Source organism: Xiphophorus couchianus, chromosome 21 (assembly GCF_001444195.1).
Source record: "Xiphophorus couchianus chromosome 21, X_couchianus-1.0, whole genome shotgun sequence".
NCBI classification, from domain to species: Eukaryota; Metazoa; Chordata; class Actinopteri; order Cyprinodontiformes; family Poeciliidae; genus Xiphophorus; species Xiphophorus couchianus.
In genome coordinates, this window is record NC_040248.1 from 8,503,272 (window position 1) to 8,523,651 (window position 20,380).

General features: G+C 37.7%; 1 protein-coding gene across 10 annotated transcripts in view; it reads left to right on the plus strand.

The window, feature by feature from the left end:
* cacnb2a (calcium channel, voltage-dependent, beta 2a) overlaps nt 1–20,380 on the plus strand; it is a 66,533-nt gene that overhangs the window by 38,877 nt on the left and 7,276 nt on the right. For 4 of the 10 annotated variants that reach the window (XM_028005537.1, XM_028005542.1, XM_028005544.1 and 1 more), the window contains 7 exons: nt 3,846–3,965; nt 11,748–11,870; nt 11,954–12,090; nt 12,213–12,289; nt 12,520–12,656; nt 18,208–18,288; nt 18,384–18,442. In XM_028005537.1, coding sequence (XP_027861338.1) covers nt 3,846–3,965; nt 11,748–11,870; nt 11,954–12,090; nt 12,213–12,289; nt 12,520–12,656; nt 18,208–18,288; nt 18,384–18,442 — 734 coding nt within the window. Of the gene's footprint in view, nt 1–1,172; nt 2,007–3,845; nt 3,966–11,747; nt 11,871–11,953; nt 12,091–12,212; nt 12,290–12,519; nt 12,657–12,868; nt 12,889–18,207; nt 18,289–18,383; nt 18,443–20,380 lie in introns of those variants that run through there. The other 6 variants (XM_028005538.1, XM_028005543.1, XM_028005539.1 and 3 more) reach the window with 5 other exon arrangements.

Sequence of the window (20,380 nt, forward strand, 5' to 3'; positions counted from 1 at the left end):
CTCATAACCCAAAACATGACTGTTAGATTAATTAGTTGCGATGTTAAAGTAATTATGTGTGCAAACCAGAATTCAATAAGTATCAGGCCCCAAGAACAACATGAACTTTTTCAGATATCCTCATTTTTATGTGATGGAGCAACACAACATCGTGTTTTATTGTCACTTTAAAACTTAATCTTACATTTAATCAGTAGAGTCCACTTATGTGTAATTGAAGCTCAGTATAAATACAACTGTTCTGTGAAGGCCTCAATGGATTTTCCTTAGAAAGCAAACAGCATCCTGACAGCTAAGCAGCACAGCAGAGAGGTCAAAGACAAAGTTATGGAAAAGCTTAAATCATTTTATACAATTTGTCAAGGTTTGGACATATCTGAGAGCTCTGTGCCGTCCATCATCTGAAAAAGGGAGCATGGAAGAACGTCAAACCTTCCAAGAAATGGCCGTCCGCCCAAACTGGCAGGACACTAATCAGAGAAGCAAGCAAGAGGCAAAAAAAGAAACCAATTGTTAAGAGAAACAAGAAAGTACTGCCAAAAATGTTGGGTTGAAGTAGAAAATGTGGAATAAGGTACTCTGCTCATAAGAGAACAAAAGGAAACTTTCTCACGTAATGCTACTCACATTAAAACATGGCAGTGGCAGCATAATGCTGGGGGATGCTTTTCTTCAGCAGAGACTGGGAAGCAGAAGTAATTGGAAGGTGAATGAAGCTTAAATACGGGATAATCCTGGAAGAAAACCATTTAGTGGCTCGAGACCAAGGCAGAAATTGATTTTCTGCAGAGGAAACGACACTACACATGCAGCCAGAGGAACAGTGATGGATGTCAATGTATATTCATGTTTTTTTTTTTAATGAATTTAACAAGGAACAATCTTTTGCTGCTTATTGGTGTCCTCAAGTGTTTATAGCTTTGCTCATAAAATCACAATAAAATACATTGAAGTTTGTTGTTTTAATATTAAAATCTTAAAGGAGTGTCAATACTTTTGCAAGACTGACATTGCACATACAGCAAAGTACAGTCTATTTCTTGGTGCAAAAGAAACCTAAATGTATGCACTGTTGACTCATGACCACCATTCATACAGCACATGCAGTTCCTAGAAATGATTGCAGCAGAGACACAAGAAGCAGATGGACTGACTGTGCGAGGAAAAAAAAAAGAAGAGGGGTGATGGAGGAGAAGGATTGAGGTAGAGAAAGCAGAAATGCTGAAATGGCACAGTGGAGCTTGTAAGAAGGAGTCGGGAAGAGACACTCTGACAAGCCAAGTCACGGTGTGAGAAAGGGAGAGCTTGCACCAGCAGCAGCTTCATTATCATCGGAGGAGAGTCAGTCACATGCAGCCACACCGGGATTCTCACAGATGAACCGTCACGCGTTGCTTACGGAGCAGTGCGAGGAGCCAGCGACGCAGCAGGACAGGGAAGCTTGATGGAGGGGATGAGGAGCATCGCTGCCACCTGACTCACTCTGGGAGTCAACCTCACCACCTGCAGCGGCACGCCGAGCTCTCCCTCCACCAAGGAGTCTGAGGCAGACGAGGGGGAGAGAGCTGCTGAGATTATGCGCGGGGCAGCGAGCTCCAGCGGATTCCCCATCTTTGGCAACAGCGACGGCAGCAGCAGCGGGGGTAGTTGGAGCTTTGGCTGTCCGGACGATAGCAGAGCCAACTGGAACTGCAGCAGAACAAGGAGCTCCGACTCCAAAGCTATTTATTTATCCGGGGATGAAAGCGGCATTCACAGCCCCGGCGTAAGAGGAACCAGCTGCCGATGTAGCCACAGTGTTGAATGTACCTGTAGCCAAAGCAGTGACAGCTGCTGCAAAGCTGGTGCAAAGGACACCTCAGCGGTGCAGTTTGGTTTAGTTGTAGTAGCAGCAGGGGGGGGCAGTGGCTCAGGACACTGAATGACCAGTGTGGCTCATGAAGGCCACCTGGATCCGCTTGCTGAAACGAGCCAAAGGAGGTCGAGTCAAGAGCTCTGATGCCTGCGTAAGGAGGATTTTCTACCGTTTATGTCGTGAAAGTTGCTTCTGTGCATGCACTTGTGTGTAATTCATGGAGTCTGTGCTTTTCCCGTGCATCCATCACTAGTGCGAAGTGTTGGGGTTCAGCGTGGCAGTGTTGTGGTGATGAGAAGTTGTGTGTCGGTATCGGTTATGGCTGTCAGATTCTGGGCAGAGCTCCAGATCACTTCCCTGCGACCCACTGGGCTCATGATCACATCTCTTATTTAAAGGTGACACTGAGGGAGGCCAGGTGTGCTCACCTGCACGTTTCACAACCAAATGTACCTCGTAAGCAGTAAATTTCATTTCATTTGAGTGTGGCTTCGTAACCTTGAGCAGGTGTTAAACTCCCACTAATTGCTTTTCTAATCAAATCTGATTAGTAAGACCGGATCTGTTTGTTTTTTATTTATTTATTCTCCTCTGTAGCAAAGTGGGAAACATGAAAGACATTCAGATGATTGATGAGCAGCAGGGTTTTGCGTAAGATGGAGGGCGTGAATATGACCCACCTTTTTCTGTCTAGAACAACAGCACCTCCTGGGCTGTCTCTTTTACATAAGTCAGATAGTGCGAGTGAAGAGGATGAAGTGGTATGATCTTGGTTTGGTAATTCTAATCATGCACAGATTGAGGGGAGGCTATTTTTAACTCAGACAGCAGAGTGTAATGGTATAATGAGATGAATGAAAGACCTTGTGTGAGTGGCTGCCACAGGAGTGTGCAGGTAAGGATAAAAGGTGCACCGACTCCACTGGATGAAAGACGAGCTGATTTATTCGCAGTGCTTGATGACTGTCTTAGAAAATGAAGGGGTGTTCCTCATTCACAAATGGAAGATTTTTGGCGCATTATTAGGACATTTCCATTCATATTTAAGTGTTTACACAAACCTTGAAATAAATAAATAATCTAGTACAGAAGCAAAACCTCACACAAAAGAAAGTTTAGAAACATACAGCTGTTGATTTGAATAATTGTAATTCATTGAGAAAAATTCTCACTTTAAGAAATAAATCACCAGTGCAGAAAGGTTGTTAATTTGTTGAAGAACCCTTTTTTGTCAAAAAGACAGTGAACCGTGTACCATAACATTTTACAATGTTATAGCATACAGTGAGATGGATCTTTGAGTCATGAATCCGATCAGATACTCCTCTGTTCTGCTCACTTTATGGATTCTCTTTTGAATTTAAGTCTAGGAGTCTTAAATTCTTCAATTATTTAAATTTTATCTCTCAGAAAGTCTAGTTAAGGTTTTTAATACTAGGTCTTGAAATGTGTATCGTCAGCTCTTGCTGCTTTTTTTTTATTACTTTTTTTAGAGTTAAAAATACTGCAACTATTTTACAATTATACATGAGTGTATTTTATTTTAAGGGGTTTAAATTGGGTATTGAAAGTGTAAAAGCGCTGCATTCCCATGCCATTATCAAAAAATACCCAGTTGTTCATACTGACAGTTAAGAATGCCAAGATATGAAAATTTAGGCAGGTATTAGAAATTAATATTGCTATTATAGCAGATATCTTAAGCAGATACTTACAGGCAAACAGATGGGTATGTAGTTGACAACTTTTAATCAGATTTTTTCTGCAGTGGATTAATTAAATACAGACACATTCAATAAATTGCATTATTAATGACAAGTTTCTTTATTTCAGTAACTCAATCGACAAAACGAAATATGTACTGTATATTCTTTATGTAACTCTTAAAACCTCCGAGGTTTTCAAAAATACTTCCATTGTTCCCAAGGTGTGAGTTCATCTTTGTTCAATTTTAGTTGTTGCTGAGGTGCTGCTGTTTGTGTCTCCACAGGGTTCGGCCGACTCTTACACCAGCCGTCCATCAGACTCCGATGTTTCCCTTGAGGAGGATAAGGAGGCAGCGCGCAGAGAGGCAGAGCGACAGGCTCAGGCACAGCTCGACAAAGCCAAGGTTGGATTCTTTAAGCCAGGGATAGGAAGCTCTCTTTGGCAATGTTAAATAGCACTAAATGGGTCACTTTGAATGATTTTAAAAAGCATTCTTAAAAAATTTTTTTTTTTTCTTCAAGTGTGATCTCAACTTTACAAAAACAAAAAAAAGTTTCCGCTCTGTTTTGTGGAATTTGTTTCTTGTTTACTACACAAAAATAGTGCAAAAGCTTGATGTAACAAATATGTGTAAGAAATGTGTATATCCTTAATGGTTCTGTTGGATTTGAGAGGAAAAAGTAGCTGCCGGATACTTTGAATTAAATGCATTTTATTAAATGATCATCAGTTAATGTAACCGCCTCTATAAAATCAGAAAAGACTTCAGCATTGGCCATAAAGAGGCAACTGACCATCAATCTGGGTAGAGTTATATTGTCATCGCCAAACAATTTGAATTCCATCATTCCATCTTAAAGAAGATTATTCATGAATGGAAAACATTTAGGGTAGTTTCCAATCTGCATCTTAAAATTTACCCATAAATGTGCATGGTCATAAAAAGTCCTAAGTCTGATCTTTAGGTTTTAAATTGGATTTAACAAAGTCCCACATATATCTATTAATTCTGGAGTCTGGAATATGTAACATTTCCGACATAAATATGCTGATGTTCAATGATAGTGTAAAAGAAGGCATGTTTCTGGACATCACTTTAAATCATGACATCCATTCTTTACTGAAGGTCTGGTACCATATGATTTGGTGGTCAACTCCCCCTAGTGGTCTGGAGCACCTCCATTCTGTGGGGCGAGTTTGCAGCATTTCATATTTGCTGTTGTTTTTGCTATTTTTGGCACTTCCTCTTGTGCTTCTATTTCTTGTGGCTGCAGTATTTTGTCTGTGGTTGTAACATTTCTTTCTGTGTTTGCATAAATTTTTGGTTTCTTTTGGGGAAAAAATTGTCATATATAAAATTAGCCCTCCAATGTGTTTTCTGCCTAAGGTGGTTCTACAAGCTGTCATGGGGTGCACTTAGTTTTCACAGTTTTTTCCTGTTGGCTTCACCTCAGTTTAGCACATAATAAAAAACATAAAATCTGATGTAGTTTTTATAAACTTTTGGATAGATTTAAGTAATTCTAGAAGCCTGTTGAAGACCAGATCTTTTTTTTTTTTTTTTTGCATATTTTGAAACATAATCCTTGAATTTAAAGAGGATGTGGTGGACTGTTTTATCACAAAATGTAAGTCATGTTGATGGTAACTAATAAAAGCAAGGCCTTGCAAGAAATGTCTCTACAAGTATAGAAATATAAATGCGTGTTAAAATAAAATTGGTTTATTTTGTTTGATTAAGTGATGGCAGGCATCACTCAAACTATGTTGTAAACTTTACATGGATCTGTTTGTTGTTATAAAGCTGAGTCCACTTCCTTTCTGGATTCCTCAGAAAGTTCTCCATGTTACTCAGTTTGCTCCATTTAGACTTTAGTTAGGTGAATTTTGCATCGTAATTTGTGTCAAATGGATCTAACCGGACTTAAAGTAAACCTTTCATTATGGCACCTCTCTTAGCTTTGAGATGACTCTACGTTAAAGCTTTTTTAAATGGATTTCCATAGAAGCAGGATGTTGGAGTAGAAGTCATATGACTTCTATGTCATATGAAGTGGTCCTTTTCGGTGATCACTGATGTGAGAGGTTAGGGGCCTCAGAGGTCTCAGCGTCACTGTTTGTCAGAGCTATAAGCCTTGCCTGATCTGCTCTTGGCCGCAATTAGCAGCACATAAACAAACACACACATGGCTTGGTGGACTCGCCTTTGCACAACAGGAATTCCAATCAGAGCCCACTTCCACAAAATCACTGAAATGCTCTGTTAAGATGCAAGTCTTTGATCTGCAAAATAATTTTGCTGTGCGTTTTACTCTCTCTTCCAGCCCACTGGATGGCTCGTAGTGTTGCAGTTTTTCAGATTAATTCAAGCAACTGTCTGAGAAATGTTTGTGTTGTCTTTCATTGGGTGTTTAGTGTCTGTAACAGCTAGTTAAGCTTTTGGCTATCCATTCATCCAGGCAGACATTTTCCCCTTGCGCTTCGTCTCAGAGTAGCTCCTAGCTGGCAGAGACGGATCATTCCTGCAGATCTGTGTCGTTATTTTCCAGAGTCACCCTCTCTAGCACACTAATTAAAATGATAAGTTGACTTTATAGATAACCTGGCATAGATTACCCCCGCTGGCATTTTTCATGACAGATGAGTGGTAAAAAATAGCTTCTGGTGGTCTGGCCAGCAGAGCGAGACAGAGCAGGCTTAGGTCAGAGGAAGTGCAGACTCTCTGACTGTGAGCTTTTATGTGCAGAAAGTCACACTCGCTTCCCTTCAACTACAAATACATAAGTATTTAGGAAAGCTTGGGTACTGCCAATGACTATATTTTGTTCATGACATGCATGAACAAAACATCCTATATCCATCGTCAAACCAAAATGGGCTCCTCCTAATGGTTTTACATCATAATCAGTAAGTGCACTACTTTTAAATTAACTAATCCATTGAAAAGGAAATGAAGGAAAATACATTGTAAGATGAGTGATTTGCTGAGAAAAATAAAAATTATTTTAAAATGTAAGCATAAAAAAGATCCCTGATTGCATAAAAAAAACTTGCTGTAGGCAGCTTGTTGCAATTATTACTGACTAAACGTTCATATTTCACATGGATTATAATAGAAGGATTTATGATAAATTAGTTAAATCAACGCATACTTGCTGAGGACATAGCAACAGCAAGTATGCATTGCTATGTCCTCATTTGTATGTTACTTTGCATTAAGCCTCTGTCAAATGCCTAAACATAATTAAAAACATATACCAGTGTTTTATGCTAAACTCTTGCTGCAAATTCAATCACTAAGTAAACACTTTTTTTCCTCCAACTATCACTTTATTATAACAGAATTCACCTACAGTAGGAGTGTAACCTTGTAGCACAACAGAGATCACTTAAAAGCACAAGTTAGAAACTACTAAAAGAGCACAGGAAAGACTCTAAAGGGCTCATCTCATAAGTTTCAATAGGTTCTCTGTTTGCAGATTGGAAGTTTTTTTATAGGGTTAGAGTTAGGGTTAAACCTAAATGGGTTAACCCTAAATGGCACAAAAGAGGGCATTTCTCAACACTGAGTCTACTTTTATTCCTTTTTTGATACCTGAGTGTCTCTAGCTAAACGTGGACTGCATTTAACCTCATAACCTTATTTATGAAACTAACATAAAACTGAAAAGATTTAAGGCCCCCCAACTCAATTCAGGACTTTCTGACCACAGCACGAATCAAAGGCAATGTAAACTGAATTTCTTAATATTTCAGAAACTTTTCTGATGTTTTTTGATATTTCATAATACCTCCTAATCAATTTATGATAATCACTAATAATTTTCTTTTTTGTTTCTGATCAGCTCTGGCAGTTCTTATATTTCCTGAGCAGAGCTGATTAATTGGCACTGTGAGTACATGAGCATGACTAACTAGTGCTTAGACCCTCCTCCAATATGTTTTAAAAAACATATTGTTTATAAAAGTCACATACTGCAGCTTTAAGACTTAGAAACACTGCAGTTTTAACTGTAATTCAGAGATCAGTAGGTACATATTGGTTTGGTGGTTCTAATGTTGAAGATCGGTGTTTTAAACTAGTAAACACACAGAGAAATTATTAAATGTTGGAAATAAAACAGTCACTCTCCAGCTGTGCAAGAAAATCAGAAGAGTAAATACCTGGCAGCTGGAAGGGCCCGGTCGATATACTCAAGCAACCTTAGAGAATTATAGAACAATCTTCCCATTATGGAATAATAAAAGTTATTATTGTGCCATATAATAATTGATGCTACAGACTGGGAGTACAGCCTGAGGCCGGTGCACAGAGCTATGGAGAAATCATTTCAAATCGATCCACAACATTCAAGGTGAAACAATGTTGGGTTGTTGATTTATAGTGTGTGTGGGGGTGTGTGTTTGTGTGTGCTTGTCTTGGAAAGCAGTGGTATGTAAAATGGTAAATCAGCCACAGCAAAGGCAAGTGTTAATGAGCAGAACACTGCTGGTGTTCTCACTCAGCTGGTGAAAAATACATATGAGGTGATATTAGATCAAGCATTGTGGGTTGTTTCCAACTCAGAGTTCCTAGTTAAAGTTTAATTGGCTATGCTGTGTCTCATTCTCAGTTCTTCTTTCCTTTGTTCCTATTGAGTTGTTTTCCTTGTTTTTCGTCCTCGTCATTGTCTGTTTTTCTGCCTCAGTCATTGCACCCTGTACAGCCTCCATAATGAAGGCTTGTGTCTTGTAAGAAGCAGTGTGGTTCTGATATGCAGATGAAGAGTCTTCGGTCAGAAGTCTGCAGTAGATGTTTTGTTTGAATCTTTCAGTCATCAGTGATGTACCTCAGCATGCGTACATGATTGCCTCCAGGTCTAATATGTCCTGATAAAGCCAAGTCGAGCTGAGCATAAGGACAGGAGAAAGAAAAGAGGCAGCTGCCTGTGAAATGAATGGAATGGCATAAATTTGTAATGGACTTCACAACTTCATTCAGTGTAAGCAACGCCAAGGACTCTCTGTCCTTCAAGACCTCCAGCATTTCATATTTTCAACTGGGTGTTTTAGAGGAGGCACATTTGCATACATTAGACTAAAAGTATCACTCCACAGAATATTTACATTGTTATCTGCATGAAGAGAATCATTCCATAGGCTGTTATTAATTAGCAATAATTGTTGTTTTTCAACGAGCCTGACAATTATTCTACAGTGCTGAGATTCAATAAGCATTACTAGCAGTTTCCTGCAAATGCAGCAGGACCTTCAGAATTTATATAAATCAAATGAGTCTTCCCACCTACAGTAGATTTTGTATTGTCCCAACAAGCCTTTTTTTATTACTCTCTGCTTGAAAACTCAATAGCTATAAAGTACAATAAAAATAACACCAAGTTTCACCAGTATTAAATGGGGTGTGCATTAGTATTGTTCTTGTGACCCATCACCGATGGCATTCCAGAAGTTGTTGTCTCTGGAAGGAAAAAAAAGATTTTTTCCTTCCAGAGTCTGAGAAGGACTGCTTTAATATGCTACTCCAACCCATTTTAGAAAGCTGCATATTCTGTAAAACACTCATTTATCTACATATTTCAGACTCAGTGCTTGCAGATACACTTCAGTATGCTTCTCCTCATGCTGTTTCCATGTGAAGCGGTTTGCTAAAATGTTAGGTCAGGGTTACTGTGTTTAATCTTTGTTTTGATATGACTCATTGATAATTTGTCTCTTTTAATGCAGCTACAGTTAACCATGGGCCAACAGAAAAAAGCCAACAGAAAGCTTACCCGCATAAACACTTGTTCCCTGGCTTTATAAACTTAGCATTGTTCTTTGCATATGTTTTAGCTGCTCTTTGCTATTCCCATCAGTGTGCAAAGGAGGTCACATGACACAAACAGACTGGAAGGTGCAGGAACCATTACAGTCTCACTATCAGTGTAGACAGGGGGTGAAAAAGTACTTACATGAATGAAAGATTTCTAAAGTTCCTTGATATTGAATTGGAATTGAGAAGAAAGCCAGACTCCAAAGACTAAGATACAAACATCTTTTATAAAATTTATTTTCAAAGTGGTGTCTGTCAAATAATAATATACAGTCAGTGGCTGTCATTTTCATTTTAGTTCATCATTTTATTTGAATGTATTAGCTTTTCTCTTTGAATGTACACTGCCATAAAAAAATCACATCACATTAAATCATCAGCTCCAATGTCTAAATATCTAATCTTTTTTTATATATTGATAAGTGGAAAAAATTCATCAGACAAATTATGTGTCCAAATATGTTAGGAAAACCTGCAGGCTCTCATGGATTGTCCTAATTATTTTTGCCTAATTCTAACCTGCACTAAGAATAATCTATAGGCATAGATGGTCAGGATTGATCTTTTGCAAGTGCAATATATTATTGCTTAGACCTTTTAGTTGTTCGGATCTCAGTTTCATCTAATCAGAGACGCAATCAGTGCAGCTTTAAAAGGACAGCACAACATATTTTTGACTCTTACTACAGGGTGAGATATTCTAATCTGTCCTTCTATGTTTCTCATGGAGTTTTGCTATAGGGCTAACACTGTGGTGAATTTTATCTCTGTTTTCCTGTTTTGTTTTTTGGTTGCCTAGAGGAAATCAGATTGCGGTGCAGCAGGGGAGATTTTAGTGCACTTTGAAAGCATTTCTCAAAATCTGTGTAAAGTCCAGCTGAATTATAGCCTCAAAGCTCTGATCCGGTGGGTTCATTTTGGTACCCGGTTGGATATTACACATCACAGCTCTCTCTTTTTATCTGCAGGTAAATATTTAGCATGTGAGGGTGCAGCTGGGGGATTATTTTAAGCTGCATCCTTGTGCATTCTGTTTGTTTTTTTCAGTTGACTTTTATCCAGCTTTTTGCTCTGTCAAAGACTGAGCAAATGTAATCTGGTTGAGGGCATGACCATGCTGCCAACTGTTGCAGCCACTGCCGCCAGACTGGCTCCAAGATTATGTCCAAAAGCATTTTATGTAACTCTTAAAGGAATGTGTGCCTCAATTTAATATTTTAGCATTACCAAAATAATACCAAATCATAATTATAGTGCAGAAAGAGAAGATGTGTGTTCTTGCATTTATGCAGAAATGCTCATTCTTAAACATCAGCAATGTAAAGGTGCTCCCATCAGACCTTCCAGAAATATTTCATTAGATCTTGCTTTATCGTAATGATTATGTGTCCAAAAGAGGAAGGGCAGCAGTTATCAGACAGGAAGGTCATTATTGATCCTTCTGTCGTAAAGAATGTTAAATTGATTTATGAACCATTTGCACAAGAGGTGTTTGTGTTTTTTATAAGTGTAAGACAAGAGTGCTGCTTTACAAAAAGGTGTGGAAACATTGACCACTGACAGGCTGCCTGTGAATTACAATAGAAATAGTAAACTTGTCGCAGAGACAGTGCTGCAGTCAAACCATTTTTGGTGAAAAGTCTAGATGAATAAGAACTTGCACAGATCTCTTACCCAAACTTATTTTTGCATCTGTAAAAACAAGAATTTCAGCCCACTAGTAATGGCAGTCATTAAACTGAGATAAGATCAATTGTCCCAGTTTTTGAGATTACCAGACGTTTTGTGTGTTAACTATTAACTGTGGTTAATAGTTAACTCATGATTTAAAGGGGTTAGGTTAATTTTTCACATTGGATTAGGTTGATTTGGTAGGGTTTTTTTCACCCTCGATAAATAAAATCCAATTTTAAAAACAGTTTTTATTATTATTGTTATTTTATTAAAATTGTCTTTGTCTATTTGCATTACTTTGATGTTTTGAATCATTTAAGAAATCTGTAAGTTCTTTGTTCATGGCTAGAAAAACTCTGGATTAGCAGCTACAACTTTCTAAGAGATATTTAACCAAATATTTCTGGGAATGCATAAATTTGAGTTTGTATTTCTAAAATTGATCCTGTGTGGCTTGGATAACACTTTTAAAAATGTACGCTTTTTCACTCGATTCTTGGTTGTTCCATGTTGTAATATATCTCCACCTTGGAAAAGAAGCATTTCAATAGTGCCATTGAAGCTCAAAATTCTTATGACATTTGTGATGATGATGATGATTTTTATCTTAGCGTCCTACCAGAAATGTGTTTTTGTCAAATCAAGACTTTATTTGATCTGACATTTCTGTCTGTCTTTACACTTTATTTCTTTTGGTAGACCAAACCAGTTGCATTTGCTGTCCGCACCAATGTCAGCTACAGTCCGAGTCATGACGACGACGTACCTGTGCCCGGCATGGCTATCTCCTTCGACGCCAAGGACTTCCTCCATGTCAAAGAGGTGAGCAGTTACTGTTAAAGTTGATATTTAAGAAGCTGATATTAGAGAGGCCCCTCATGCCTTTAAGTGTATTGTTCTGGCAGAAATTCAACAACGACTGGTGGATAGGACGTCTAGTGAAAGAAGGCTGTGAAATTGGCTTCATTCCCAGTCCGGTGAAGCTGGAAAACACTCGCATCCTCCAGGAGCACAGAGCCAAACAGGGCAAGTTCCACTCCAGGTATTACCAACCTGTTCATTTCTGTCATTTTTGTTTGGCTATGAAATCCGTTAAAATGAGCAAAAAACTATTTCCGCTCTAGTTTTTTTCTGACTTAAATGACAAAAAATTTGCGGTTTCAGCAAACTGGGAGCAAACTCATCGTCTAGTTTAGGTGAAGTGGTTCCTAACTCAAGGAAATCTACTCCTCCTTCATCTGGTAAGTAGCTTTGTAGAAAAAGTTTATTTTTTGTTCATTTTTAACCAACCTTTAACAACTGAAATCTAACTGAAGGCGAAGGGAACATTTTCTATTAATATGTATGTATATATGTATTTTTTTATGCTTCATTTACTCTCTCTGTAGTAACTCCATTCTGCACTACATTCAGTGTGACCCATCAGCTGTGATTACCTCTGTGTGATCTTGCTCTTGTCTGTCTGTGTCAGTAGCTGTTGACATAGACGCCACAGGTTTAGACCCAGAAGAAAATGAGCTCCCAGTCAACCTGCGTTCCCCTAAAGCCAGTCCAAACACTGTTATATCACCCCTAGCAAAAGAGAAACGAATGCCCTTCTTTAAGAAGGTAAACTCTAGAGCTCCGCACTGCCTCTTCTTCTTCTCTGCCCGCCGGCACGGTTCTGTCTAAAAACGCCTGTGGCCCCTCGGCTTCACACAGCGCCCTCGCTTGTTTGTCAAGCACAAGTGTCCCTGTCGTCCCACGATGTGCACTCCACTGTTAGCATGCCTGCCTGATCTTAACCTCTCTGTCTTTCCCTTTCTTCTGGCTAATCACAGCTAAGCAGAAGCAGAAGTCGGTAAGTTTTGGTGTTCAGACCAACATGACAGCAGGGTCTGAGGAGGAATCTTCTGATCTGTTTAAACTCTGCCTTTCCTAAGCAAGAGATCTCACCTCTTTACTAACTTCCTGCCCTTCTCATTGTTCCCACAAACCTCTCTGTGTTGATGTTTGTATGTGATATTGTAATCCTGACTTACTGGGATCTCATTGTGAGCAGTTTTTCACTAAGAGTCATTGTAGGCACCATAATGTTTTTAGTTTATATCAGTATTTGTAGGACTAATACTTAATCAAATGTAACTCATTTAATCTCATTGCAATGTAAACAATTTCTGGACTTGCGGCTGAATCTTACGGAGCTAAACTGAAAACAATACTTATGGCTCTACACACTGTTCATTCACAGCAGAGTACAGAGTCAAAGAGACAAATTTTCTAAAACAAGTAGATAATGGAGACAATTTGCCTGCCAAAATGAGGTTGAAGTAACATTACAACTAAACTTGGTATTGTATGACAGATAGGAGGAGAAAAAAATATTAAGAGAAAATTATGTTCCTTGAGGGGCTAAATAAAAGAGGATTTAGAAAATCTTGAATTGGTTTGTCCAATTATACATTTAAAAAAAAACTAACATTTGTCAATTATGTGCTTTATAAGCACATTGGATAAGTCTGGACCATCTTGGGAATTACTAAGACAGGTTATTATGAGTCTTAGTTCAGGAGGAGGATAAGAAAGCTTACATAAAATATTTTGGAAAAATAGAAATTTCTCACACAGGTTCAGGTATTTTTTTATTTTTTTAACCAAAACTCTGAAATTGCATCTTTCCTAAAATGTCAAACTTGATCTGTAGTCTGTCAAAGACATCTATAAGAATAGATTCAGACAACATTCCAGTGAGCATGGCATTCTCAGTTTGACGAAAAGCCATGTTTCACATGATTACATTGTTTTACAAGGATTAACTTCGTCTACCAGAAGTATTTGAGCAGAACCACATTGTTCAATAATAGCCCTGCTCTAGCCAACGGCAGTGTTCATCAGTTCCCACAGCGTAGTGACGTGAGAAAACATTCAGAAGTGGGTTGATGAGTAAGAGAGGGTGATGGACTGCAAGAAAAAAGTCATAATAAATCCACTGAAACACTTATTAGAACAACATATAAGGCTGAGGCAGGAACATCAGCGTCAGGGTGACGGAGAACATGACTGACTGATGAATGAAAAATCCTTTAGATTAGGTTCCTGTTTTTCAGCTGGTTGCCCCCAGAGTTCATGTTGAGTCACGTACCCTTTCTTCTTCCGGGAATAGAGGACTTTTTTTGTGCTGCTCTTCAAAATGAAACATCCAATTTAAAATTAAAAACTTAAACTGTCTTTAAACAATACATGAATAGAAAAGTAGATCAGCAGTGACCCATTGGCTTTAAAAGCTTATAAGGATTTATTTAGTGTATAAAATTGGATAAAGGGGATTAACAAGGTTTGTACAGGACTTTTATTTTATTTTTTAGATTTCAGATGTTATTTCTTATACCTTATCTAGAAACAGTGTCCAAAGTGTGACATATGCGGCCCTGTGAGTGGTAAAATTTTGACCTGCCAGTGCAGACGGTTGATGTGGATTTATACTTTTTTTTTTTTGGACAAGACTTGCACTTTCAAAGCAGATGCATGCAGTGGAAAATGTTGGGCAGGACACAAATTGTTCTTGTAAGAACAACTAACCTCATATTTTGATTGTAATATAATTTCACTTTAAATGGGACATCTGACTCTCAATCAAAAGCAGGAAGGACTGCGCCCGTTCACTAAACCTGGATTAATACAGCAAGCATCTTCTAAAATAGTTACTTGTAGTCATCATATCACATCACTGATGCGGAGAATAGACAAATAAGATTTTCTTAACCCTCTGATGCGTGAGTGACTGACTATACAGTCTTCTGTGAGTGGATCTTTCTTGACCTGGGTTACAATCAATGTGTTTTTTTGCTACTTTTGTCATTTTGATTCAAAATAATGTTTTGTATAATACTTTCTACTGTGTTTTATTTCACACAAGAAATATTTCATGTTTGAAATATAAACATTTTTCACTTTTTTTAAACGTTTTCAGAACAATTTGTAGAACGTTTGTGACAACTTGTAGAACATTTTTAAAACAAAATGACAACAACAGCAATTTTACAACAGCAATGATAAAATGTCAATAATGGACAATGTCAACAACCATTATGTGGGTGTGGGGGCAGACAGAGGGGTGGATGTGAAAGAGCATGTTTCTTGAAACTAGCTAGCTAACCAAGCTAGTTAACATTACTGTCTGTATTCTATTATGCTATGTGTATAACACATGCGAGTGTATGTGTGCATTTATTTATCCATCCATCCATCCATCCATCCATCTTCTTCTGTTTATCCGAGGTCGGGTCACACGGCTAACAGCCTAAGTAGGGAGGCCCAGACTTCCCTCTCCCCAGGCACATGTTTAAGCTCCTCTGGGGGAATACCAGGCCAGCCGAGAAACTTAGTCCCTCCAGCGTGTCCTGGGTCTTCCCCAGGGCCTCCTCCCGGTGGAACGTGCCCGGAACATCTCACCAGGGAGGCATCTAGGAGGCATCCTAACCAGATTCTCCTCTCGATGTGAAGGAGCAGTGGTTCTACTCTGAGTCCCTCCTGGATATCTGAGCTTCTTATCATGTTTCTAAGGGAGATCTCAGACACTCTATGGGGAAAACTAATTTCAGCTGCTTGTATCTGTGACCTTGTTCTTTCGGACATGACCCAAAGCTCATGACCATAGATGAGGGTAGGAACTTAGATTGACCGGTAAATCGAGAGCTTCAATTTTTGGCTCAGCTTGTTCTTCACCGCGACAGACCGGTACAGCGCCTGCTTCACTGCAGACACTGCACCAATCCGCCTGTCGATCTCCTGGTCCATTTTTCCCTAATTCATGAACAAGATCCCCAGATACCCCATAGGGGCAGGACACCCTCTCCCCCAGACGCGGAGAAGGCACTCTATTCTTTTCCGGCTCATTTACATTTATTCATTTATTTATATAGCTATGAATTTTTTATTTATTTATTGAGATAATAAAAGAAAGAACCTTGAACACATTGATCAACAGGTTTTGCATGTCATTCAATACATTCTCTCTTTTGGTTTTCTCATCCAGGGTGTCAGACACACACAGAGACACGCCAACACACACACACACACACACACAAATAATACACATGCACAAAATATAGGCAGTAATGTTAGCTAGTTGGTTAGATAACTAGTGTTAGCTAACTTTGAAGGAGGTTAATATGTTGATTCGTGACAATAATTCTGTCACAGTACTCATGATTGACACACACACATTTGTGAGGTAAAAAATAAAGATAATACTTATATGTAAGTGTCCTTGCTGTGTAAAATATTATTATTATTCAGGGGTGAAACTTAGTACTCAGTGTGTATGGTTCACAAAAAATGTGTTCCTGACAGTCACAGTTGGTAAGAAACAAAGATTCCCATTAAATTCCATAGGAAATGAATGCGGGTCATTTTTGACCCACTCGCGGAAGAATGGGGTAGTGATATAAAACATGCCATTTCTTAAAAGGTAAATTAAAAATTTGAATTGCATGATATCAGTAACATATTTTTTAAGGAATACCTGGAATATGAAGTGATGAAAACTTTTCATTACAAATATATTCCAAAAAGATGGAATATCTTTTTGAGCCTCACCGGTTCAAAAAGGACCCACTTACGCATCAGAGAGTTAAGCAAACACATGGAAAACAATTTATTTGGACTGTGTGACATTACGCTTGGATATTACTGATCTAAAGATATAAAGTAAAATTCTAATTTACCTTATCAATTGTTTTGAGCCCATGATACAATCACACATATTATTATTATAAGATTAAAAAAAGGTCAGCTTTGCAGCTTTTTGGTCTATACATTCTTTTAGTTCAGAGTTTCAATTTCAGCATGTTATTTATCCATTTGACTGGCATTTCTGTTAAATGCCAATCAAATCATTAACATATTTTTTTGGTTCTACAAATGACAAAAAAAAATCACAGTGCTTCAAATTGTGCTTCAAATAATCTAATTAGGATAATTCAGTCCAAACTTGTTGACAAGTCTAATTGTGGTAGACTTTAAAGTTTGTATGTCAAAGAGAAAATCTCTAAAACATCCCATTAGTACAATGTCATATAAGAAACTAACTTCAATATTGTGTTGTTTCCCGATCTAGGGATGATGAAATATTCAAAATGAAGTCAAATTGAAATAGGATCCTCCTCCTTCTTGTTGTACAGAAGTTAGTACTGTACTTTGAAGTTAATCAATTACATCACACTAAATTCATGTGCACTTTAAGTAAATGTTTGCAGCAACATAATCTCACATTTGAGAAAAGGAGGGAAATGGCACTCTTAATTTAAATAGCTTTATTTTTCTTTAATAACAAAATCACACCAGTAGTTCACAATTGTAACTCAAAAATTTGTCATCATTTCAAGAGACACACTTGAGTTTTAAGTGAATATTAATTCCTTTTAATACTTTTCATAGATCTTTATCTGCGGTTCCAATAAGAAAGAAAGTTGGAGTGGTTTTAACGAGAACAGAAAATAACAAACAAAGGGTTTTATTTGGAGACTGAAATAACTTTAGCTTAGCAAAAAACATTTCAGTTTATATTTTAATGGAGTTTAAGTCACCAACATTCGCTGATTTATATTCAAAGGGAGAATTCCAACAGATTATTTCATCTGACATTTACGAACTAAGTAAATTATGCACAATAACCAGATAATGGACTGAAAAACTTTACTAAATATAGTGGATATCTACTGTGACATCAGTCTACAGCAGATCTGAATGCTGATCTGAAACTCCTCAGACTGAGATCCCAGCTTGTCCCAATAGTGAGCTTGTTTTTCTAGCTGTGTCCTCTGTTGATCTTCTGTCTCCAACTAACCGTCCCTGTACGATGACCTTCTCCTTTTTTTTCTGTTTGTATTGACATGGACCATGACACATGCGATACGTTCCGTCTGAAGTTGTTTTGAATTTATTAAATTTTTGCTTATAGTGGTCTCTTTTTATATACTCCAAAAACCACTAACATTGTTAAAACTTGAGTTAACTGGCTAATTGTGTTAGACATCAAAGCCTGTTTGTGTTGCGATAGGCTCAATGGGACATACTGTGTCATGGTTCTGTAAAGTTCTAGCATTTTTAATATATATTTCTTACAAGTGTTTGTGTCTTATTATTGAAAACTGAGTTTCTCCTTTCTCCGTTTTTGAAGACGGAACACATTCCTCCATACGACGTTGTGCCTTCCATGCGGCCCGTAGTTCTGGTTGGACCGTCTCTGAAGGGCTACGAGGTGCAGCAAATCTTTGCATTTTAAAACTTTGACATATTCAGTGTGAGAAAACGGCAACTTTTGGTCACCATCTCTCACCGATCTCCTGTCAACAGGTGACGGACATGATGCAAAAAGCACTGTTTGACTTCCTGAAACATCGATTTGAGGGAAGGTGAGTGCGCTTAAGTTAAAAAACACAAGCTTCTCATCCCACTTCCTTCCTGAATTCTTTCGCTCTTCATGTCAATAAGCTGGTATTTATCTGTCCCCTGAGGTTAGAGAAGGGAGTGTGTTACACGTTTGCTTGGCCTGGAGATGTTTGCTGCTGCTTTAAATAGGTCCTCTCCATGTCCTTAATAGGCCATAATGAGCCCTGGAGCAGAGCAGGGTTCTTTTTATTCAATGCTGAAGCCATGAAGTTACTTCAGATCCACTCAGGCTGTCAGCAGCAGCAAAGAACATTGCTCATTTGATTGTAATCTGATAACAGGGTGTTTTCTGCCCTCAGTCTTTACTTTGTTGGCAGTTATTTTCTCACTTCTCCTTAAATGCAATGAGGTTATACGTGATACTCATCTGTAAATAATAGGATAACATATAAATTACCAGGGATAACGTGTGACGCCCATGGGAGTCAAATGGAAAGTACATGTAAAATTGGACTAGCCCTATAAATACCTTTAAAACGACATTTTAACAATACAAGTCGTATACATACAGAATCTCTTATATATGCCCATGCTTTTATACAGCAATAGGTTTGCAACTAAGGGTTGAGCCTTGCTAAATGGCCCTTCAACATATTGTGGGGAAAACTGGTGTCAAACTCACAACTGCTGATTACCAGACAACTGAAACACGTGGAAATCGTATTGTTTATTAACATGCAAAATATTGTCCTACATATTTCACATGTGAAAATTGTACTTTTTAGTAATGTGAAAACTTTCCACAAGTTAAATACAATTCCGCTCATGTTTGGATATTGCATTTTGTAGTACTATGTAAAGTACATTTCTGTTTGTTTTTTTTCATGTGACAATCATATTGTGTAGTGAAGTGAAACACTTGTTATGTAAATACATTTCCACAGATGTTTTACATGTGAAAATTGAATCATGTAGTAAAATGTAAAAACTTAAAATGTGGGATAAATTTCCATGTGTTTCATGTTTGGAGTCGATTTTGTATAATAACATGTTAAATATATAATATCCCTATTAATATGTAGAAACATTTCCCCACTGTTTTCACATGTAGGATTTGTGATACTAGCATGTGTGCACAGGTGTTAAAAGCTTTGGCATGTAGAACTTTTTTTTCATATTTCACATATGAAATTGATACAATGTGACATGAACTCTATAGAAACATTTAACCTAATTTTTGAAATCTATTACATGTGAAAAATTTATTGTTCAGTAAAATATTAAACAAATGTAAAATCTTATACATGTGAGATAAAATTACACACGTTTTACATTTGTGTAATAAGGTTGCCAGAAATATTGTGGCTTAATACTCTTCCTGTCCAGGAACTATTCACTTTACTGGCCATTCACTAAATCTTGAACTGAAATAAAAGCTATGCAAGGAATTTAGCTTTTTTTTTTTTTTTTCCAAATCAAACACAGATTAGTTCCTTGATCATCTGTTCTGCTTTTCAGCCATCTTGTTTGTTTTACTGTGAGCCAAATAGTTTCTCAGAAATCACTAAAAGAGGTATTTGCTTTCCTTTCAATATGACTGAACATGATGGAATTTGGTTGGTGCTTCTCAAAACAGCAAAAAGAATAAATGTGTTTGACATGTGATTGTTATGAGGTTATTTGTCTTCTTTTTTTTAACGACATTGGTTCAGCTGACTGAAGTTCTGCAGACATTCATTTCTGTGCAAGTCTGTTAAGGTTTTAGCACAGCATTTCAAATGGCGTAAAATGAGAAGACACGTTTTGGGGTTTTTTTTATCATTATTACTAAAACTTTGCGTACTTAAGTCATTTCCAGGTTATGGACCACTACCAGTTGCTTGACCAAAGTCATAGCTTATGTCCTACCACCTTTTTGTTGCTGCTTAACATGGTATGCCGCATTTCTGTATATTATGTTT